Source organism: Platalea leucorodia (genome assembly GCF_965183815.1).
Source record: "Platalea leucorodia genome assembly, chromosome: 2".
NCBI classification, from domain to species: Eukaryota; Metazoa; Chordata; class Aves; order Pelecaniformes; family Threskiornithidae; genus Platalea; species Platalea leucorodia.
Window position 1 is genome coordinate 87,433,033 of NC_138824.1, and position 24,317 is coordinate 87,457,349.

Here is a 24,317-nt window from a genome sequence, read left to right on the forward strand (position 1 = left end):
TGAGTACAGCCAGGCACTAGTCTTGTCTAGAAAACTAACATCAGATCTCAGTAGTTACAGGTCACACGGAATCAAGGCTTAATAAACATAAAAGAGTCTACAAACCTTTTAAGCATTAAAATATTTTAAGCTGTCCAGTCAGCAAGATCGGTAAGTAAGAGAACAGTCGTTCTATACTGTGACAGTGTTTAGATTTGGGAATTAGGCAGTTAAAACTTCCCCTTTTCTATGCGACAAAATAGTGTTGAAAGACTACTGAACTGTTTGTTAACATACAGACAAAAACTGGTGGTTAGCCTGAGGATGATGAAAAAACTATTAAAAATGAATCCTACATTCCTTTAGAGCTGGCAGTGTAGGGTGGGAGAAATAATTTTAAAAGTGTAGCACTTGTTAAGAATGGTGTGGTGTACTATCAAATGATTGTCTTGGCTAAGTGGTTATGAAGAGGAAGGAAGCATCTGCTTGAAATGTGGTGACTAATTGGTAGTCTGTTTTACTTTTGGTGGTCTTAATGTTCTTTCCCCTGCTCACTGCAGGAGGATTGGACTAGATGACCTTTAAAGGTCCCTTCCAGCCCAAACTACTCTATGATTCCTTCGTTAGCTGGTGTATATTCTACTTTTGATAAATATAATTAATACATTTCTTTTCAGTGTTCATTATAAATCTACTGCGAATGTTTTGCTGTTGATGTTTTTTTTTTTAAAAAGGATCTGTAGAATTGCAGATAATAGGCATAGCTGAATGAGTCTCCCAGCTGTGTTTTCTTTTGAAAGCTGCATTTCACTGTGTGCGCTTTTTTTTAAACAAGATCATGTAATCATTGTGGTGTTAATACTCATTTAATATTAGAGAATGTAGCAGAGCTGAGTAGTACTGATTTTCCATGTCTAGGCTTTAGAAAGCTATTAATAATTAATATTTCAAATATATATGAGTTTGCATGTGGGGGGAAAAAAGGATCTTGGAAGATCATAGGTGTTGAGCTGCCTTGGCAGAAGAAACAGAACTCCTCCAAGCTGTTTCACAGTGCGTGCTTGTTAACAGGTGTTTGGTAAAAGCAATGGAAGTGATATTCTAAAACTTCCCGAGCTGCCACAAAGAGCCTGTCAGAGCACCGTTGTATGCGCTCTGCCATCCAGCGGTGTAAAAGGAAACTGAACAGAAGTCCCACTGATAATAATTACCTATCCTGATATCCAAACTTACCAGAACAGATGCCAGGTAAAGGAAAGAAAGGAAGAAAGTATGAAGTGTAAAACTTCTCAGGAAATTATGAAGGGCAGTCAGGCCTGAGTTGCCTTTCCAGTCTCCCAGCTACTGTTGGTTGCAGAGAATGAAAGTTACCACGGTGCGAATGATTGCAATAAAAATATCTTTTGTTCTCCATTAATGGCGAAGAGAGATTTAATTTAAAGGAGTGCTTTGGGGAGGAATAACTTAATTTGAGGCCCTAAATATTTCACAGATCTCATGAGTGAGAGGTTGACCAAATATTTCTCTTTAAATGGGTTTGTTTAGCTACTGCTATATTTTTATCTTCTCCCTCTGATAATTTTTTGTTGACTGGGAGGGATAGTAAACAGATTAAACAGATATGCTGTGGGGAGTTGAAAACAGAAATGAGAGACTCAATTTAATTATACTTTTAACAATCTGTTTCTAATTTTGTTTCTTCTAGCTTTTTAGATGTTTTAATTAAAGTCAGGAACAGACACAATGATGTGGTTCCAACCATGGCGCAAGGGGTGATTGAATACAAGGAAAAATATGGCTTTGATCCATTTGTTAGCAGTAACATCCAGTATTTTCTAGATAGATTCTACACCAACCGCATCTCTTTCCGTATGCTTATTAACCAACACAGTAAGTAATTGCTTTTTTTCATCTTTGAGAACTCATTAGTTATTGCTTGTAAACCTGAAGCCATAGCTTTGTTTTGTTTTATTTTTCATACTCATGACTAATTCTTAATATTGTGCTAATTACGGTAAAAAAAAAATACTGACAACTGGTTAATTTGGTACTTCGCAGTTATCAGAAATTAATCCAAAACACGAGTATGCTTTCTTCTAGAATTGTAAGGCTTTGTCAGCGTGGCTGTCACTTTTTCATCTCGTTGGCAGAGACAGCTTGCATAGTGATACATGAAGTATTTTTAGATAGTAGTAGAGTAGCTGTATCTTTCTGCTCACAAATCTCTCAGCATAGTTTGTAGAGCTGACATTTATTTCATAATGAAATGCAAGGATGCCATAAATTTTGAATAGGCTATGCACTATATGTATTTTTATTGTTGTTTTTTCAGCAACTTATCTAGACTTTCTTGCCTTCTAAAGAGGTTGAGTATTTCTAACTTAAGTTTTAAATTATATCCCTTGTCTCCCTCTACTTCCTAGTCACTATTTATGAACAAATGCTAGAATTAGTCATCCTTTGTCATTAGGTTCTGTTTCATTTGTTGTTACTATTAAACTTACTTTTTTATATTCATATTTCAGAGTGAAAGGACTTACTTGCACAGCTCCTATTAACCAGTATGTGCAACGATGCAGAAAGTGATCTGTATAAATTTAAGGACAATCTTGTGATCTCCTTTAGTGTATCTTGTACATTTTTAGCTCTAGAGCTTAATTCTCTGCCCAGTATTCTGCTTGCATGAGCTCTTAGAAATTGTAGTACACTACAGATAACGTGGATGCTAGAGTACTGTAGTGTAAGGTATTTTACTACAAGTTGTGTGTCTTTCCAATAACTTTCTATGTGACTAGCAAATACCTTGCTGTGTGTGTACAAATAACTTCCATATGGCAAAGCATACAAAATGAGATAAATGTGCAGCTTATTCTTTACTTGTACCTGGGCAGATGAATGACAGACATAAAACCGAGTTAAGTTAAAAGACTCTCATAGAAGAGTTCTAGCAATAAGTAAAAACATTGTCCTAATAGAATTGTTGGGCCAGGTGTTAGCATAATTTGCACTAGTTCTAAAATATTAAACTTATTTCATTGAACTGAAATGGCTTTTCCTACGGACACTCTTATTTAACTGGTTGAAATTTAAAACCACTTAGAGATGCTTAAAGTTTAATTAACCTTGTACAATTTCTCTATGCTAAGGAATGTTAGTGATCCATCCGTGATAGCAAATATTAATCTTGAAGCACTGATGAAAAAGACAGTTGGAAAGCAGAATGCAGGAACAGGTTTTTATGTAGTTTGCATTTGTTTCATACGTTATTGACAGATTGTTTCCTATAGAGCAGTTCTGCAAGGTGCAGTGTGCCAGTGTATTAGCTCACCACGACCAGAATAGGAAAAGCTTTCAGATGTTGTCTTTTCCTCACCTCATACTGCATCTGTTTCACATCAGAGCTGACTAACTTCCTAAAATAGCAGAAAAGCACTTCTGCAAAAAAGAATAAAATCTTTCTACTTCTTTGAGAGCTAAACTCTTGGGGAAGGATCTGGTGAGTGCCAGACCCTTGTGCAAAGGAGGGAGTGGGGAGCGTACTGCTGAGAGTCAGGGAGAAAGATGAGTGAATGAGACCTCTGTGCCAGCTGTGAAATTGCAGCTTAGGTGAGTGTAAAAGGCTTTTAATGCTGTCTTACAGTTCCTCAGACATTTTTACTATAACATTTTCATTGTGAGTGCTGCTGTTCTGACATAATGGTATGAATGAAGCATTTTACATTTTAGTTTTATCTGATTTTTGATAGTCCACTTTGAAATGTATGTTTTCACCTTAGCCCTCCCACATCACTATTTCTGTATTACCTAGTCTTAACTATTTAAAAATGATAAAGTAGGGGGAAAAAAAAAAGAGGAGGAGGGAGGCAAGTAGCCTTCCTAAACAAGGATTCTGGCAATTTGCTGAAGTATCTTTTTACAAAATGATGCGCTATCCAGTAAGTTTCAGATACTATCAGATTTAAAGTTTCTGGGCTGCCTCAAGTGTAGTAGACAATTTACTGCCTTTTCTTTTTCCTTTTAGCACTTCTTTTTGGTGGAGATATTAATCCTGCTCATCCCAAACATATTGGAAGTATTGATCCTAATTGTAATGTGGCAGAGGTGGTTAAAGGTAAGATGAAGTTAATATTTTTGTTGATTAAAAAAAAAACCCACAACTTAGAATATCCATAAATATGTTATTGAGATACAAAAGACTGAAGGTGATTTAAATTCATTTAATAAAATAAAAAAAAGAAAAATGGAAGTCCTGCAGTTGCTCACAATAAAGCCATAGGCTTATTGAGACTTTGTAATGTCTTTATTATTGAGAATGGACAAACCTTTGGTATGTTAACAGAACTAAGAAAAGAAAACCTCATGAAGTTCAGCAAGGCCAGGTGCAAGGTTCTGCACACGGGTCAGGGCAATCCCAAACACAAATACAGGCTGGGGCGGAGAACAGGTTGAGAACAGCCCTGAGGAGAAGGACTTGGGGGTGTTGGTTGATTAGAAGCTCGACATGACCCAGCAATGTGCTCTTGCAGCCCAGAAAGCCAACCATATCCTAGGCTGCATCAAAAGAAGCGTGACCAGCAGGTTGAGGGAGGTGATTCTGCCCCTCTACTCTACTCTCACAAGACCCCACCTGGACTACTGCGTTCAGCTCTGGGGCCCCCAGCATAAGAAGGACATGGACCTGTTGGAGTGGGTCCAGAGGAGGGCCACAAAGATGATCAGAGGGCTGGAGCACCTCTCCTGTGAGGACAGGCTGTGAGAGTTGGGGTTGTTCAGCCTGGAGAAGAGAAGGCTCTGGGGAGACCTTATAGCAGCCTTCCAGTACCTCAAGAGGGCCTACAGAAAGCTGGGGAGGGACTTTTTACAAGGGCACATAGTGATAGGACAAGGGGTAATGGCTTTGAACTGAAAGAGGGTAGATTTAGATTAGATATAAGGAAGAAGTTCTTCACTATGAGGGTGGTGAGGCACTGGAACAGGTTGCCCAGAGAAAGTGTGGATGCCCCATCTCTGGAAGTGTTCAGGGCCAGGTTGGATGGGGCTTTGAGCAACCTGGTCTAGTGGAAGGTGTCCCTGCCTATGGCAGGGGGGTTGGAACCAGGTGATCTTTAAGGTCCCTTCCAACCCAAACCATTCTATGATTCTATGAAAACAGATGAATTTTTTAATAACTTTAATCTGTCCTTTTAAATATCAGATTAAGTATCTAAGTGTTTTGTTAAACTTCAGATGTTTTCTTCCTGAAAATACTTAGAAGCAAGTTGTCATGTACTGCTTTTTTTATCTGATGCTGGTACTAAAGAAAATTGAAGGTAACAGAAATTTTCCAGTTTGTTTAGTTAGGCCTTTCAGTAAAATGTCCTCAGGTGTACAGATATTCCAATGAAACTCCTCGTTACTCTGCGCATCTGATCATATCACAGCCTGTTCTCTCTTATACAGAAGACGTGTATGTGATGGTTGTACCTGAATGATCTGGCCCAGTTGCGTTAGAAATCCTGTTTGCTTAATGTTGTGAATGTTCATATGCTTTCAGAATGTTACTAAGTGGGCATGAGGCAATGCTGTCTGCTTCAAGAACTTGTTTATTGAAGGTTCACGGTCTGGGTGTATCTATTTACAGATACAGGTCTTGCTGTAGGAGGGAATTCCACCCTCCGTCCTTCACTGCAGTTCGTGCAGCTGCAAGAGGGGAAGAATGTTTTTCTCTCCTTCACTTTTTCTCAGCCTTTAGTGAAGTAAGAGGGAAACCTTCCTTATGTCAGACTTTGACCTGTACAGTAGCTTGCTTTGTAATGTAGATGCTTTTTACTGTTAGGAAGGCTTCTTGGCTTCTAGCTCTTTTTGGCTCTAAGGTGGCCTTTTTCCAGCAGCTTGCTTTTCTTTTGATTGATCTTACTCCACCTTGACCTCAGCATTGTATATGTTACAATTGTGTTGTTTATTTAGCTATTCCTTCTAATAGCAATGTTTGAATCTATTTTGCTCATCAAATTCATAGTTGCTGCCGTGGACAGAGGAGTGCATAGTGTCAGAAGGTGCTCGGTCCAGTTTTCAAGCCAGTAGCTAAAACAGATCTTTCACATCTGAAAAAATAATCATTAACAAAATGAGGGCATCATAAACAGTATCCAGTGTTGTCTTTCAAAGAAACAAAATGTCCTTAAGGACAGAGCCTGTCTGGAGTCAAGGGGATTGAGGCCATTTCCTTGTAGAATTGGTGGAGGGGTTAATTTACATTCTGTATACTGTGCTAGCTCCAAAATGTTCTGGTTCACAGGCGGCATTCTGAGCAATTTGTCAGAGTTAAGATGTTGATTTTGGCACTGTATGTGGCAGCTACAAGCTCTGTGTGCCCTTCAAACATTGAAGAAATGATTTAAACAGTCACTTCTTACTTCAAGCAGCTCCGCCAAGTGTTGTGTCTGTAACTGCCTGAGGTGGGTCTCTGGATCTCACTGGCTGTCCTACAGTAAGATTTCTGAGCTGACAGCAAGTCCAGGCTTGTTCCTGGAGCTGGGATTTTAGATGTGCTGATAGATCCTTCACTCTTGTTGCTACTTACCTCCAGCCACGACAGGACAAGTGCTTGGAACTTTGCAGTCTCTTTTACAGTCTTAGGACTCTGCCAAAGAGTTGGCTTTTAGAAGAAGGTAAAATGTAAGACTGTGCTCAGACTGTTTGACACAGTTTTGCTTGGGGCTGGATATTTTACTGGATCATGAAGTGATAATGCCTTCCTGTTCATCTCAATGGTGTTAGGGTGGCGACTTCTTGAAAATAGATGAGAGTTCTACATTAAATTTTGGGAGGCTAAATGGATTTATTGAGAGAATCCTTCTATTCTCAAGATTTGCACAGTGGCTGTGTCTGCTCCACATCCATGTATTGAGGGCTTTTGGTTTATTCCCACACAGTTATTGATTCGCTTTTCAGAGACCCTGAAGTTTTTCTCTGCAATAAGAATCCAACTCCTGCCCCCTGGATCCATATCTAATTTTCATTTCTATGACGTGGAAACTCTTTGAAATGTGCTAACGTATTTCTCCATGTAGATGGCCTTATGGTCACACTACGTTGCTATCTTCAGCTTTTGATGACTGAGTCAAGATTGTGGCTGTGCTTCTTATGCCCGTTTTCTAAAGCACAGGATTACTCCCAAGGCCATCAGAAGTTCTGAGATGATCTTAGAATACCGTGCAAGTGTAGGTATTCCTGCATCTTTTTTTCCTAAATTGTGCACATCCCAGGCTGAGGTTGTCTGTACAGCTTGGATATTAAATGGGATTTTTATCTTTTTACTAGGGCACGTTTTATTGTGTTAATTGCAAGACCCTTTTATAAAGTCTTTGGAGCTGACCATCTTGACACAAAAGATTCCTACTGGGTAGCTGATTTTGTGAGACATTCCTGGGACTTGATCAAGAACATTTCCAGTGTTGATTAGCTCCATTTTACTAGACCTCAAGCAGCATTTGTGTCAGCCTTGTGTGATATGTCCAGCCTTACAGATGTCAGAACAACTGATATAAATTTTTTTCAGATAACAGGGTGCATTATAGATTATTTCTGTAGACATCTTGAAGGAGAACAATTATAGGTAACCAGCTCTTCCTGGGGACTGGTGATTTTACTTTCTTCGTGTTTGTCACATAGCTCTGAGTCTTGGCAGTGACTGTTTTGTTTTGTAGTGTCACTTTGGACAGGAGGAAGAAGATACATGTAGGGTGAGGTCAAATGCAATTGTTATGGTATCTTAGCAGATTTCTCTCTCTCTGCAGAACTGCCCAGCTGTTCATGTGCTTGCTCTTAGCGCACACTTCTTATGAGGAAGCCACTTTTCGTTAAGGTAGCTTAAGCAATATAGTTAGAACATCTCTGAGTTCGTGGTTTCTCTTCAAGCTAAAACTTGCTGCTTGTTTCTAAACCATTTTTGCAAATGAGGTACCAGTGAATATTTAGAACCACTAAGAAATCTTTCAAACAAAAGATGACTTAAACTTTCTTGCTGTATTTTGACAATACATAAAGCCTGATTTGGACTATGAGGGGGCTTTTTTTTTTTTTTTTTAGTTCAGTAGAAAAGAATGAAGAATCTTAAAACATTCCAGCTTTTCCCTGAAAAGACCTTGAAAATCAAGTATTGTAAATAGTATCGTGTTTGGAAAAGATGAATTTATGGTTGCAATGTCATCCTTTTTTATTTGAGATGGAAAGAATAAGCATTAAATTGTGATTGGGACATGACAAATAAGTAGATATTATGGTCAGCCTAAGATTATACCCTTCTGGTTTTCAAGCCCTGAATAAAGATGAAAAATAGCTTGTCTCTAGTAATCTGCTTTTGTTTGTAGAGCTTTAAATAGAATTTGCCCTTTCTTGACAAATGGGCTATAAGCATACAGAGAAAAAGGGATTGGAATGGATGTCAGTTTCATGCTTATAAACTAGTTACTAAAATAAATGTTCTGTTTGTGGTCTTTCACATACAGGATGAACTTTGCTAGTTGTCTCTAGATGATTTTGATAGATCAGTGTTCTGTTCTGTTGTTTTGTAGATGCTTATGAAACAGCTAAGATGCTATGTGAACAGTACTATATGGTGGCACCTGATCTGGAAGTTGAAGAATTCAATGGTAATTGTGAAATTAATTTAAGTGATGTATGTAAGAAGAAACATTTCTGATATCTATGATTTCTAGTTTGTTAATTAATTGTAATTTATAATTGGAACTCCACATCCTGTATGCAGAGTTACTTTTCTTCTTCTAATGTATCTACGTGGGCCCCTGAATTGTAGTTTGTTATCATGACATGTTTGTTTACTTCTTGATGCTGAATGCAGAGGGCTAGCTGCTGAATTTGCTATCACTTCAAGGAAAATAAAGTCAAGAATCCTCATAACTGGGAAGGAAACACGCCTGCCTTCTAACTAATCTTTTAATAGAGCTAAAATTTGTTTCATTTTGAAGTATGCTTGTAAATTCCACTATCAGTCCCTGCACCAGTGGTGAGCTCTTGTGTGTAAGATGGCAAAATCAGAAACTTTTTTTACATAGTCTATGCTTTTAGTCCTATCATAAACTTCTCACATGAAAATCTGTTTCAGGTTGATTGCAAAGATGAAAATTGGATGCTACGAAACTATGAGACAGTCCTTGTCAGTGTATTGACTGATTTTTGTTCATCGTTTCTATTGAAAAATGTAGATTTTTTTTTTTAAGTTAAAAAAATAAATTGTCTTGCGTGATCCTCTCACAAATTTTGGACAGCTGTCCAAACATAAGACTAAGATGTTTCCAAACTTCAGCAGAAGAATTGCAAAAGTCTCAGAGAGAGGTAACGCTCAAAATGGAGAGCGTGATATATGGGAACATAGGTTGATCGAAGTACTATTGAATATTGTAGAAATACTCCTCTACACAAAGTGATATTGTCAACACTGATGCATTACTACCAGCACCCTCTCCCAAAATCAAAGGACCCAGCCTTCCCCCCCTCCAAAACTGAGTGATTTTAGAGCTAAAAGTACTGAGTGCTGCAGCAGAGGAATCAATGCAAAATTCATTTGAAGGCCTAAGTAGAAAGATCCAACAGTAGAGAAAACAAGTTGCTGGATCTCATTAAAAAAAAAGGCAAGGAAAGAATTGCTTGTGTCCTTTAAACTAGCTTATTATCAGCTTGAGGAAAGCGACTTTGGAAATTACCTCACAAGAGCAACAATAACATGTTTTCTACATATACTCTACGCCTCAAACGAGTACGAATCAGTCTGCCTTGGTTTTCGTGATAACATAATAAAACAGCGAGTTGCCTTGCAACTGATTATGCAGAGCATTGTTCTGGTCGTCTCCTTTTCCTAGGAGTTTTCACTACTGTGTCTCTTAAAGTAGTAACTGGTATTATTATCAGCCCTCAGTGCCAAAAAGGATGAAGTTGACTCCAGTCACGTTCTGTGTGCGTGTTTGTACCTTCCTGCAATTCATGAAGCAGGCATTTAGAGACTTTTCTTCAGTCTGAACTGCTACTGAGCCTGACAAGCTGTGACTGTATAATTCAATGCCAGTAGATATTTGAATGTTCAGGCATGAGTGCATCTTCAGCACCAAAACTGTCCTAGAATGTATTAAATGCAGCTGTATTATTTCCTGCCAAATCAATTAGCAGTCTAGCGTTCAGAACTGTGCCAAGCCATACACCTCTGCCGAAACACTAACAACAGGACAACAGCGGACAAACAATTCAGTTATGATTTGGAATAAGAAAACTGTGATATTGTTTGAAATATATTTCAAAAATTTTTATGAATACTTTACATTTTATATGTTTTAATTAAGGGAAAATATGTAGTTGTTTTTAGAATATTTAAACAGTGATTTTTTTTAGTTTAAGAATCTTTTTGTGCAGCAAATACTATGCTTAAATATTGTGTGTGTTAAGAAAGTTTTCCTACTCAAGTTGGAAAGTTCTTTTAGTTAACGTACATTGTCAGTACGAAACCAACCACTGCTTACTTGAAGTTTCATATCTAAACAGTCTGCTGACATAGATGACTGAAAATTATCCTTAGAATGTGTTATTTCAGGTGATAGCAGTAACTGAAATTTATGTTTTTACTTCATGGAGCTAATCTTGCACTTGGAAAATTAGAACATGCTTACATACTTGTCTTTGCCTACAGTTTCATGTTATTCCTCTAAATAGAAATGCTACAAAATACTGTTTTGAAAAAAAATAATTTTTTTTTTTTTTTTTTTTTTTAAGCTAAAGCTCCAAACAAGCCTATTCAAGTAGTCTATGTACCTTCTCATTTGTTTCATATGTTATTTGAATTATTCAAGGTAGGTGGCACTTGTTAATATTTGGAAGGGTTTCGTGAACTTATATTACTGTTGAAATTGAGATTCTTGTCAGTTACAGCTCCTAAATGTTATTTCAGTTTTCCTTTCTTGAGGTTATTCTTAAACAAGTGAAGAGGGTTTGAAACTCTTAAAAGCTAGGTTTACAGCCCTGTCTTATGCCCTCATGTACTTAAAATTTCTGTGTTTTTCCACTTCTTCTTTTGTGCTTTTGTAGCTGATTAACTTAAAAAACTCATGATAGTCTATTTTTGCAATGACGATATATTCATTACCTTGCAATTTTCCTAAGCTTGCTTCTGTGTTGCATATTTGAGGACTGGTTAGCATCAGTGTCTTTTGTTTATTGTGAAAACAGCCCATATGTCTTTCAGTAGTGTAAATGACATGCTTTGTTTTGGTTTTATTTGTGTTTTCTGAATAATTGGAACAACAGTGAAAATGGAAAGTGTGAGAGCTGTTGTATGCTTTCAAAGAAGATAGGTGGTCTCTAGGTGGTGCAATTGAACACTAGAAGTTTCGGGGGAAAAAAATGCATTGGTCAGAGAGAAACTTTTCCTAAGTAATGGTATATAAGAAATGGTTTGATTTCTGAGATTTGTCAAGTATGTTCATTGAAATCTTCCCCTGTTTTGCCATTTGTAACATTAGTTCTAGGGCAGAACAGGCAGAATTCGTACACTACTTGTAGGTATGTTTTGGTACAAGTCATGAAACAGTATGAAACCAGTGAGTTGTAGCTATAAGTAACTGTAATCTGTGACGGACTGGCAGTGGAAACTCTGTTAATAGATATGATAAAGTCAGACTGAGAGATGGTAGCTTCACAATTATGTGAGCCAGACTGAGAAAATCAAAGCTTGTTCTCTTTGGTGAACACCACTATTGGTGTTCTGCAAGGTGGAGGTGAAGGTGGAGGTGTTGTCATCCCTTATGTATCATTACCTGATTTTACACAGAAAAAAAAGAAAAATTCTTGCTTTATGTTCTCTGACTCTATATCAAATAGATAAAAAGTATGCATAATGGAGTTCTGATGTAAAAGTTTAACTGGACAATTCATTGACTTGAAAGCACTTCTTGAATTTGTTTTAAATATGACCTTTTCTGTCTTGTCTACAAATGTAGGACAAAGTATCTAGATTCAACAAAATAAATGTAAGTTCTAAGTTGTAACAAAAAGCATATATGGTAAAGTTAGAATCAAAGACACTGTTCTTTCTTTTATCTTCAGAATTCAATGAGAGCTACAGTGGAATTGCATGAAGGTAAGAGAGAAGGCTATCCATCGATCAAAACCTTAGTCACTTTGGGGAAAGAAGATCTATCTATTAAGGTAAATGCCTAAAAATAATATGCAGCTTACAAACCTGCTGGGTTTATAATAGTATGACTTGTAATTTGAAAAGGCAAATTAATTACTGTTATCACTTCTGATATTTGCTTCATATTCATTAGAATAGAATATTTTCAGTTGGAAGGGACCTACAAGGATCATTTGGTCCAACTGACTGACCGCTTCAGGGCTGACCAAAAATTAAAGCATGTTATTAAGGGCTTTTTCCAAATGCCTCCTAAAAACTGACAGGCTTGGGGCACCGACCACCTCTCTAGGAAGCCTGTTCCAGTGTTTGACCACCCTCTCAGTGAAGAAATGCTTCCTAATGTCCAGTCTGAACCTACCCTGAGGCAGCTTTGAACCATTCCCTTGCCTCCTGTCACTGGATACCAGGGAGAAGAGATCAGCACCTCCCTCTCCAGTTCCCCTCCTCAGGAAGCTGTAGAGCGCCATGAGGTCGCCCCTCAGCCTCCTTTTCTCCAAACCAGACAAGCCTAAAGTCCTTAGCTGCTCCTTTAATGTTTCTAAAGTAATTTAGATAATGCTGCTTGAGTTTTGCAGGGTTTTTTTCAGAACATAATGTTTAAAACTCTTAACTTTTCATTTCTTAGATAAGTGATCAAGGTGGAGGTGTTCCTTTAAGAAAAATAGACAGATTGTTTAACTACATGTACTCAACAGCACCCAGGCCTAGTTTGGAGCCCTCGAGAGCTGTGCCTTTGGTAAGCTATCGCAATATGTATTTGAATGTCCCGTTGCCCTACTTTGGTTGTATGTTTCCCTTCACTGCAATCTACTGGATCAGGTTTTCCATTTAAGAAGTTGTTTATTATTAGCAATTCTATGCAGGTAAAACATATCAGGAGAAAATGAGTTCTGTTATCATCACTTAGTCTTTGGAATAGAAAATTGCTTTTCTTTGTCTTGACATTATGTGCTTGGAAACAAGCATGTCTGCATAAGCACAATATTTTCACAGGTTAATGGACAGGATTTTTAGTGCTGTATTACTGAGAAGGTGGATAACCTAATGAGCTCCTCTTTGGTGTGTAAATTACTGTTTATCTAAGTTTTTTATAATAAATGTATTGAAAAGGTGAGCCACACTGTCAGAATTACAGCACTTGAGAAACACCTACTGGTAATGCACAAGCTTATATTGAACTTTGAAAATTATTTTTATATAAGTTATGGACTGTAAAAACACAGTTAAAAAAGAAATAATTCTCGAACCTGCATGTGATGTGAACACTTTTGATATATTCCTGTTCTGTTGGAAATATCTCATGTGATATTCCCTTCTGAGAGGTATCAGGGTCAGATCTCAAACAAGCAAAGTCTCCCCGTAGTTTCTTCCAAGCAGGGAATTATTTCAGTGTCAAATGTGTAGATTCTTTTAGCAAGCATGATTTTTTAAATTATTATGAAAATTAAATTATTACTTCTAAATTATTCTATTAAATTACATATTGGCTTATTGTGATAAAAATGATATAGCTACTGTTCCATTTGACTGGCTTTCAATAAGTGGATTAATACTGATACTGTATTCTTGCCTCTTCTCATCTTTGTTCTCTATTGCTTCTGATGCAATCCTTTATCTTCAAGCATGTCAAGAAAAAGTTGATTCTTTGAGGAATTTCCTTTCCCCATTTAGGAACACTCTCATCTAGCATGTTTTTAAGTGATTTTTTTTTTTTTTTTCCCCCTGCTGATACTTCTGTGCTTGAAATGCCTTCAGGCAGCTAATAAAATGTGGTGCAGAGAGTATGTGACTATTTCTGATATAAAATAATTGACTGAACTGAGGGTGAAACCAGTTCAGAGTGGTTGAGAGAGAATAAATTTCCTTTTAGAGTTTTAGCAGAAAGTCTTTATGGTACTGTCTTAGTCCACAGTTCATAATATTGTGGCACGTAAGTGTATTGCATTCTTTTCACCAGTATTTGATGCCACCGCGGTAGGCGTGAAACCCAGTTCTGTATCTGCATTGACTTGATATTAATCCTTTACAGCTCCTACCTCAACGACACATCTTAGTAATATGTTTCAAACTTTTGCTTTTTCATAGAAGATCTTCTTGAATGGGACTAGTGATAGTGAACAGGCCTTAATTAAAATATAAACTTTTTTCTTTATGTCAAGAATGGTAGAATCTTTCTTGATTCAAATTCTGCCTTTGTTCTGTCTCACTTTTGATCAGCAATTTAATGTATCAGCCTACAAGGATTTCCTGAAACTTGTTCTCACTGTAAACTTATATCTTGATTACCAGTTGTATTCACTATTAAAATATCTCTTCCTTTGTGGCTCTCTGATTGTAAAATGTGTTCATCTTAGAGCTGATGCTATTCTTTTTTTTTTTTTTCCCCGTGCATCTTTAGCAATGCATTCCTGTGTTTATTTCCTCATCTTCAAGACTGCTTACTTTGATTCTGTGGCATTTATACTTAGTATTCTTCTACTGTACCCCATTTTCAGGCCTTGTTTTCTTCTTCAGTTTATATGTCACTGTAGTCAGACCTGCAAAGTATCCCCCTCTCTTGTGAACCTGGCAGCTTTTACCCTGTGAGTCTGACTGATGCCTGTACCTGACTGAATGTCAAGAAGAGTTGTTAAGTTCTGTTATTTATATGTGTGTGCAGAAAGAAAAAAAGTCAAGAACGGGAAGTCTGTGGCATATCTTTCCCCTAAGAGGAAAAAGGACTTAACAGTGAAACTTGACACATTGTGTATTATGGCCCACATCCAGTTATAAAAACAATTATGCTGTAGTTTGTATGTCAGTCTAGAAATAAAAATCCTTCAGCAGGAAGGTTCCGCATAAATCCTCTTTGAAGTCCATACAGAAGGAGAGTTTCTTTATTGCTCAGTGCCAAAGACCAAACCACTTAAGAATTACGGTACTCCAGAACGTGGGTAGGTCTGTGCTTGTGTCATTCTTGACTTGGATAATATTCTAGACTAAATTGCAGTGCAGTGTAAATAGACATATTTTTCTGTTCTAACACTCCCTCCCCTTGTTCTGTGATCCCCTGTCTAGTTCATGAAACATTCATGGACTTGGGGAGTGGAAGAGCGGGATCTTTTTGTTGATTGGTGCAATTTCTTTCTCAGTGTCATTGCAAATGTTGTTTAAAAACTGCTGAGAAACCTTGTTACCATGGCAGCATTCAGATTCTAGCAGGTCTTGTGTTCATCTGTACTGCTATACACATAGAGGAATTGTTAGAAACACATGGTAATGTGTAATGATAATTAGGTTTTCTTCGAGAATTTAATGATTCTCTCTCTGGCAGCATTTTATAGTGGGAGAAACGTGACTTAAATTAGGTTTAATTAAACCTAGTAACTAAAACTAGTAACACAGAAATTTAATAATTTGCTATTTATATAATGCATACTGTAATATTTAATGATAAATTGGCTCTAAAAAGCTTTCCCTTCTCAAGGCAGATGTACCATCGTTGGCTATATTCTGTCCTCTAGGTTAAGCACAGACCTATGTAGTAATCACTTCTTATTAATTGTCCTTTGCAAAGTAGACCTTTCGCAAGGTCTTGCCTTAACAAGGTACTCATCTGGGATCTGTTGTCTTCATGTTTCTTATAAGTTACCTGTTTTGGAAAATATCCTCAAGACAATGTAGAGAAGAGTCTGATAGGAAATTTTTGGAAGAGGGCAGTATGAAATAATTATGTGGGCTAGCACAGAGCATAGAAAGATTTTTCTGGAAGGAGGAGGAGGCAAACAGAAGTTGGGCATGGGTTTTAAGGAGGTGTAATTCTGGAGAGAGGAAAGCATAGTGTGTTTTCAGAACTGCTTGATATTGCCCTTTACTGGAGCTGTTCCTGGGGGTGCGCACTATCTACAGTTTGCCTTTCAGTTGCCGTGCTTTTTAATTTCTATAATGTATTTATTGTCCAGTCTCCAGAAAAGATGCAGGTCAGCTTTTGGAATTTTTTTTTTAGCTCTTGCTAAGACAGTCAAATAACTTCCATTTTTTGGAGGTTAAGAAAGAAATGCATCTAGTTTCAAGACCAGATGTTTGAAAGTGATGCATGTGTCTCTAATGGGAGTCTCTGAGAATCAAGTTTTTAAAGCATACCGTTGTTTGAAAAAGTGCAGCTAAGCAACTGTTTCAACTGTGGAAATGGACACTAATAACTATGACAAGCAGTGTGAATAGAAAAGGGCATCTTTGGCATTTCTGTTTCTCATTTTGCTCAGAAGAACTGAGCGAGCAACTCTAACCAATTTAAGATCACTAAATTTAGGCTTCTGTCAAAACAAGGGAAAGAGATCAAAAGATACTGTAGAGAGAGTAGATGACAGCAAGAGAATTTGTGATGGGTACTGTAGTACAAAGTTCTTTAATGTTCACCCCTCCCTCAAGGGGTTTCCTATAAAGTGATACCACATAGTAGCTGTGTATAATGCTCACAAGTCCTTCTTCTTAGCCTTCTCTTTTTTGTATCATTCTGGGGCTTTGTTTTTAAGATTCAGGGCATGATTCTCAGTTATCTGCCAGGTTGCCTTTGCAGAAATATTATAGTGGAAGGAGTTTATTGGTTTTCTGAAAACTTCAGGTGTCTAATTCTTCCTGTAATCCACCCTTGTGGAAAAATTGTACTACTTCATTGCCTTCTATATCCTTCTTTTCAAATGCTTGTGTGTCTGGAGTCCTTTGTTGCTCTGGGTAGTCCTGAAAAATTCAGGGTGGGGGGTGTCAGGTGAATAATCAAACACTTTGATTCTCAGCATATACCCAGTCATCTGAAAGAGTCAATGTGTAGACCAAAATCTTATTCCCTGGCTGCAGTGAGAGAGGCTTTTTTTTTTTGTAACTTTTTCCTACAAGAGTGGGTTGGAAAAGGTGCCAAGTGTTGACCTTGTTGCAGCTATGGTTATGAATAATAGTGTTGAAAACTTAAAATCTAAAATTTGTACCTGTCAAGTCTATTATGCTTTGAAAATTACGTGGTCTGTACAGGGTCTCAGTCCTCAGTAAGGTCATTCAGTGCTGTGCAATCCTGATCTCTTGTCAGATGGGTAAACAACAGCAAGGATTATTTGCCTTATATTGCTTTGTATGTAGTCTTTTGCAGTAGTCGTCTGGTCTCTACTGGAGTACGGCATCAGCAATCACGTAATAGTGTGACCTAGATGAAGTAAACAGAGTTAGTTGTCTCTGGCTTTCTTGCGCAGTCTCCTAAGTGTGGAGACATTTGAGAATAATAATCCCAGGCTTGGGAGAGAAAAAACGTGCTGTCAAAAATCTGTTTTTTACCAAAGAAAGAATGGAATATTATAGTAATGGTAATCACAGTGAGGAAACAGTAGCAAGTATCGGTTTGCTTTGATGATTGGAGGTGGTATGTACTGTATGTTACACCTACCTGCCTCTTTGAGAAAATGCAAACTGGACACGGTAGTCCTAACAAAGGACTCTGATATTTTTCCCTTTTCTGTACTTAAACTAAAAAATTATGCCTAGGAAGAAAGGAGATTGCTCAAAATGCTGAATACCAACCTGTAGTGGAGGCTGAGTAATAAAGGAAAGCTTGAAAACTACTTTGATGCAAATCTAATATATAGGTGACTTCTGTTTTATAAATGACTGCAGTCATCTGTTGCCTTTTTTTTAACTTTCCATCCTGTTTTTCCTTTTGTTTTCGTGTTTTTGTAGGCTGGGTTTGGCTATGGCTTGCCAATTTCTCGTCTGTACGCTAGGTACTTTCAAGGTGACCTTAAACTCTACTCAATGGAAGGCGTTGGTTCAGATGCTGTAATTTATTTGAAGGTATGAATTTGACCCTTTTATAAGCTAGTAATGCAGTGCAATTGTTTATAGCAGGCTGAATAAGTGAACTTTTTCTCTTTTCACTCTTCAACTTGTTTTCAATTTTGTAATTGCTATCTTCATTATATTTTATCTAAACCAGTTACACAGAATCCTAAAAACCAAGGTTATAAATATTAACCCGGCACTCATAATAGTTAGTTTGCTTTGGATTTTTCTTTTTTCAGTCCCCTGTGTTGGGTCTTTGCATTTTGTTAATCCATCATAAGTGCTGAATTTTCAAAGAACTGTGTGATGAGAGATAATTTTGGTTAATACTTTTTGATTCTAGAGGTTTTGACCACAGTAAAACTGAGAAGACTATTGACTAACTCCTGACTAGTACATGGTTTTTTTTCTGTGCAGTTCTTGAGCTGTGTCAAGACCTATGTGCAATAGACTGTATTGCTACTGTTGTCATTTTTGGGAGATCCCAGGCTACTCAGGGGCTTAAGGTTGAAACTAACTGCTTGAATTTCATCACGGAACTTAAAAGAATATAGCATATAGCTCGTGTGCAGGTCGTTGACTTAGCGTTGTCACTGTGCCTTGCTGTATGTAGTGAGTTGTGGAATCCTGTGCTAACTTCAGTTTCTGATGGGTTTAATCCTGTGCATGGATGTGTGGAGGAAAAAGGTATTGTCTTTCTTAGAGGACAAAGGCATGCTAATGGACTGAACTAGATCAGTCGTCACAGGTGAGCGTGCTGACAGAGTCCGAGTTTGTTGGAGAAGTGAAATGTTTAAGTAAAGTAGCTGTCTGCCCTGTGTCAATGACAAATCTCCCTAAAATGTTTTTGAGCAAAACTTTTTTTCTTGCTGTCTTTGTAGACACCACTCCTTGGAAAGAAGGGAAATATTTTAAAGTGTTATTATTTTCTTTTAACTTTTACTATGGCTAGTACTTTAGCTATGACTAATCGCTCTAGTCATAGTCAAATAGTGTTGTGACATGTAACGCTTAGATAATTGAGACACTTTTTTGACACAGAAGTTGTAACTGTAAAACTCCCCAGAGTATCATCTTGCTCTTGGTATCACCAATGATTTCTTACCATTGCTTTTGTTTTTCCATAGGCCCTTTCAAGTGAATCATTTGAAAGACTTCCCGTTTTTAATAAGTCAGCATGGCGACACTACAAGACCACACCTGAAGCAGATGACTGGAGCAATCCTAGCAGTGAACCAAGGGATGCTTCTAAATATAAAGCTAATCGATAATTTGCCACCTTTTGTCTCTGTTGGAGATGACCTCTGCATTCAGTATAAAGTCTCTGCTTTGTTCCAAAATCCTTCAAACCACAATAGCTAATTACTTCCAAACAAAGACCTAATCAGGGCACTGAAAAATACTAAGAACAAAGTGATGATTGGGACTTAAAGGAAGGCACTAAGCACGTTTGGTATGTGAATCCTGTCTACTTCACCAGAATATGCTTGGTTGCTTCAGTCATGCATTGACAAAAGGGGTTGCACTGTGATTGCACTGAAGAATACAATGTGGTAACAAAAAGATGCTATTTGAAATGGCCAATTTTTATTCCAATGTAAGGATTGACAAGATGTGCAGAATCCCTTTAAATGGTGAATAGTACCTTGCACAGCAATATATGGTATAAGAGAAAAATTCTAATGTAGTTAAACATACGCTTTGAAAAATCCACTCTTTGCTGCATTTTATATTGCACAGTGTCACCTGTTACAGAAAATCCCTTTGAGCTCTTCAGTTCTTATATCTAATGAGCTTATAAATGCATAGTTCTAAAAAGGGTTGTGCAGCTTTAAACTGATGCTTTCCCCAAATTCCCAAATCCATTTGTCAAGTGCATACAAAAATTATGTTGTTATAAGACATTGGGACTTCCACTTCTTGGTATGCACCTTCAGGATTTTCTTGACACGCAGACACAAAAATGCATTTCTATACATTTTTCCTTGTTTTGAGGAAAGATCATAAGTAGTTAGTTCATCTCTCCATACAAGAAATTCTGTCAATACAGGGGCTGGGGGTAATTCAATTTCATGTTTATTGCCTGTCATTTTTGGGGGGTTGGGGAGGGGAGAGAAATGCTGAAAGGCCAGCCAGCCAGTCATACAAATGAATTTGCCTTAAGAGTGTTGGTTGCTTGGAACCTGATTAGTGTAAAACCTGTAAATAGTTTGAAAAGTTATTTATATATTCAATGTCTGACTATAGCCTGGTAATCTGAATTTGTAGTGTATATAAAGATGTTGTACACCAGCTGTCGGAAAGTGTCATTGGTCTAAATACATGAAACTGGAAATGTTGTAGAAGCGGTAGGGACAAAACATAGCTGGTACCCGATTTAAGGGAAAAAAAATCAAAGAGAAAAAACCTAAGTATTTTCCCCTTAAATTTATTGTAAGGGTTATTGCTTACTGTTAGGAAAATATTCTTCACCAAGTCTTTGCCAAATACTGTTTCTGATACTATGGCCTTTCAGAAAAATTTGTGAAATTTAGAAGTTCTGGTGATTTTCTAGCTGTGAGAATAAAGTAGATGAGTTGTAAGCAACTCTGATGCACCCTCAGTTTCTCATAGGTGTTTTGATATTTTTTTGAAAGATATTGCAGATTTTAGCATGGAAAAATGAAACTTGTTTACTAAAATTGTGGGGGAACTGTCCCTTTTGTCCTCCCGATATTTATTTTTATAAAGAACTGATCTGTTAGGTAAACAGGGAAACACTGAGAAATTCCTAGGTATTTTTAAAAAAAAAATCTTGGTTTGACTTAATGGTAGTACTTTGCACTTACATAGCACATTTCATCAAAGGATTACAAAGTGCTTTGAGCAATAAACTTCATATAGCCCCATTTCTGAAGAGTCGGAGTCCTTACCTTGCAAACTCTTACCTGTTGCAGTCAGTTCAAGAGTTTGGATGCGGATAGTTCATGAGTTTGCAGGGCTCGAGGTTCCGCGGGCTTCACTGCGCTGTGCGGTTAAGCCAGGGTGGAGCGGCAGGTTGCTTTAACGCTCTCTCCTACGCGTCTCTGCGGCGCGCTGCCTTACCGTCCCGAGGCGGAGGCAGCAGGGCCGAAGGCTGCCGGACTTGTTCGCTGCAAGCGGCGCCCTTCTGAGCCCCCTCCGCCAGCCGGCGGGAAGAGGGAACGTGCCGAGGGGCCCTCCCGTTCCCAAACGGGACGCGTTTCACCCCGGCTGGGGGATCTTTGCGTGGCACGGTGAGGGTGCGACGCGTGGGGCCTCCAGAGCAATGATTTCCCACGACGGCAGGCACCGCCGCGGAGAAGGCAAATTGCTATTCAAGCGACGCAGCTACGCTGCTGGGGTGAAATCCGAGTAATAGTTTGACTGAAACATCAGTTGGAAGTCACATCTACTAAAATTCAGTCACTTAACTTCTGCCCTCACCCATAACTTCTTACTGTTTTTTAAATTCATTTCAAGTCGTGTATGTTTTCTAGTAATCGCAGAGGAGGGCTTGCTTAAAACCAGAAATTTGTGATGAAACTTATATTTTCCCAGCTGCGTGCGGTCAGTTTTTCCTAGAACATTACCTAAAGCATTCCAAGGAATAAGATAGTTTGTGTAAGAAGCTGAGTTTCAGCTTTTGTTAGAAATCATGTTTTGTAGTAGTAAATCCTGACCTGGTGCTTTTTTTGGCTGTCTCCTTGTACATGAAGAGGAGAGGGAACAGAAAAAAAAGAAGGGATGCAGGCATACTGAACCTAAACCATGGAAGCCAGTGAATGAAAGCTGAAGATACCGTGGAGGATGTTATGGTCTATTAGTCTTTTCACTTCTTTATTCACAAAAACAACTGGCCGGCTTTCAGGACTGAAGTGCTGTAGTACTTGAAAACTGAAGTCCCCTGAAATGGCGCCCGTTTCCAAGAACCCCGAGCCTGTACAAACAGCTCAAAGAAGGAAGGCAGAGCACAAGGAATGCATTTTCTTTCCATTTCCCAAGGTCTGTTCGTGGGCTTTGCGGTGAATATAGGCAAGAAGCAACTTTTCTCCTCTCCAACCTTGTCTCGGCAGCCTGTGCTTTAGTGGAGATCCCAGGTGTGCCATAAATTGTTCTTCACTCGTTGTCCTCATGCCATGTTTCTGCACAGGGGTATGAGTCTGAAAACTGTCTTAGGAAACAACAGCGGCAGACCTCTGATTAGAGGAGAGTTTTTCAACGGGTATGCCTGAAAAATGAGGGTGGATGGGTTTTTAGTAGGGCTAGTTTAACTACAGATACGGATCTTTTTCAGTTACTTCTACCTTTGATTGGAGTCTGTTGTAACTATTTGTTTTAATATCTTGGGGCTGTTAATTCCAAACTTTCTGATGATATAAAAGCATATTTCTTTTTTATGGATTTCAGATGTATGGCCTGCTCACGTTACTGCAACCTGCTTGTCTTGAGTTACAGGACGCACAAATAGAAAAAAATGTTTTCGGTGAAAATGCTTTGTATCTGTTGTGTTTAGTGATTAACAGAAACACACTGAGCAAGAGATGTTTGCTCCTCCATTCTTCCTGAGAATTTACAAACAACTTCTATGTGTCGTAGTGTAAAAAATAGTTTAACTTTTTTTGCCCAGCGTGCATTTTTCTGGTGTATGTGTCTTGAACGTAATCTGTTAATCCCCTGCCTAGTCTAATATTAGTAGATACTGAAGTCTCTCCAATCATATACATATTTGTGCTCCCTGCTTTCCTAGGCTTTGTTTTGAGGCTAACAAGCGGTCTTTTAGAGCCGGCACCTGATGAGAAATATTCAGAAGATACTGACATGCTTCTTCTACAACTCCGATGCACAGTCTTTGCCTCTGTACCTGCCTGGGATGGCCTGGGATGGTACGGAGGTGGTCTTTGTCCTGCTGCAGTTTGCGCTACCTCTTGGGCAGTGTTTGAAGCAGGTCCCTGGGCGCGTGCTTGAAGAACATGGATGTTAATTGTAGTGCCCTTGGAAAACTCAAGCTACTTTTTGGCTACGTAAACTACACTTGCTGCTCCAACTGGATAACGTACTTTGCTTTGTCCCCCGTGGCACGTAGAATCTGCTTTAAAACAGCTGTTCCCTTTCTCCAAAAAGTGAGCAACAGTGATCTTTCGGTGTAGTGCAATCTCCTATTTACCTCCACCCAAATTTAGTATTTAGGGTGAAATCTTGACCTCGTTGACATGGAAGACATTTCCCCCCACCACCACCACCCCCTTTAATAAGCACTTCTGGATCCTTATGTGTTAGGTGCTGCAAAGTGGTCTTGATGGATACAAATAATTTTGTAGAAAACAGTCTAAATGTTTATTGTTAGTATTTATCTCTCAAGGATAGCCACGTCCGATTCTGCGGTGTTCGGTTTCCTTGCATGTTTCCTTGGTCGCCCTATAGATGCTGTGGTTTCTGATAGCTCTTCCTCTCTTCTTCTGCCATCCTCACCTGCCTATCAGTTAATATACATAAATGTGTTTTTGCAGAACTTAAGAGAACATGATGGCACGTGCCACAGCGATGTGTTACTGAGTTCAGAGGTGAGTTGATTGACAAATAAGGAACATAGTTACAAATCGCGTAGCGACTTCAGGGCTGAGCCTTGCAAATACTTGCACAAGTAAACAGTGTATGAGAGTAATCCCACTTAAATGAATCTGTTCTCAGGATCAGGATTTAAGCTGTTGACATTAATTTGAAACAATGAAGATTTGTGTAACTGAAGTGGCTTTCTAATTAAAAATAAATAAGAAAATTTAAAGTTCACGTGCTTTAATTGCAGTATTATGTTGCCTTAAAAGATCTCAGAAGATGGCGTAGAGAACTTGTTTGTTTCTTAAATCTGGAGATTTTTTTATCTAGTATCGGTAGGATTGATGTGCGTGTGATAATTCTGACGGTGTCAAACTAGTATTAATTGCTTTATTAAAATTTTTGCTTTGAGTGGCACACTGCGGAGAGGTGCCAGGGTGACAGTCCTTTGAAGTTCCCACCTCTGTAGACCATAGCAGGCCGCGGCAGGCCCCACTCCCAAGCGGAGCGCTGCCGGCGCTCGCAGCCGTTCAGCAGGGGCTGTCCGCAGGCGAGGGACCCGCCGGCTGCTTCACGCTTGCCGCCTCTGATGAACTGTTAACAGCGTGCTAAACTTGCACCGGGGCTTGCGATGGGAGTTTCTGACGGGGGTGGCAATCAAGTCAGTTTGTTCCCGGCATCGGTGACGGGACGGAACTCTGACTGGTGAGCTGGCCTGCGTTGCGCCTGGCACACGAGAGGGAAAGAGGCCTCGCCTTGCCTTTCCTCTGCGGTGGCATCATTTGAATCAAGTGAACCC

The 24,317-nt window shown here is 38.6% G+C and overlaps 1 protein-coding gene across 5 annotated transcripts in view; it reads left to right on the forward strand.

Annotated features, from left to right (window-relative positions):
* The window catches only part of PDK3 (pyruvate dehydrogenase kinase 3), a 61,877-nt gene extending 38,418 nt beyond the window's left edge, over positions 1-23,459 (forward strand). For 3 of the 5 annotated variants that reach the window (XM_082304308.1, XM_082304307.1, XM_082304309.1), the window contains 8 exons: positions 1,685-1,869; positions 4,001-4,090; positions 8,535-8,612; positions 10,741-10,817; positions 12,070-12,171; positions 12,786-12,896; positions 17,864-17,977; positions 19,093-21,674. In XM_082304308.1, the coding sequence (XP_082160434.1) occupies positions 1,685-1,869; positions 4,001-4,090; positions 8,535-8,612; positions 10,741-10,817; positions 12,070-12,171; positions 12,786-12,896; positions 17,864-17,977; positions 19,093-19,236 (901 nt within the window). In that variant the 3' untranslated portion in view covers positions 19,237-21,674. The other 2 variants (XR_014227440.1, XR_014227439.1) reach the window with 2 other exon arrangements.
* The last annotated feature ends 858 nt before the right edge of the window (positions 23,460-24,317 follow it).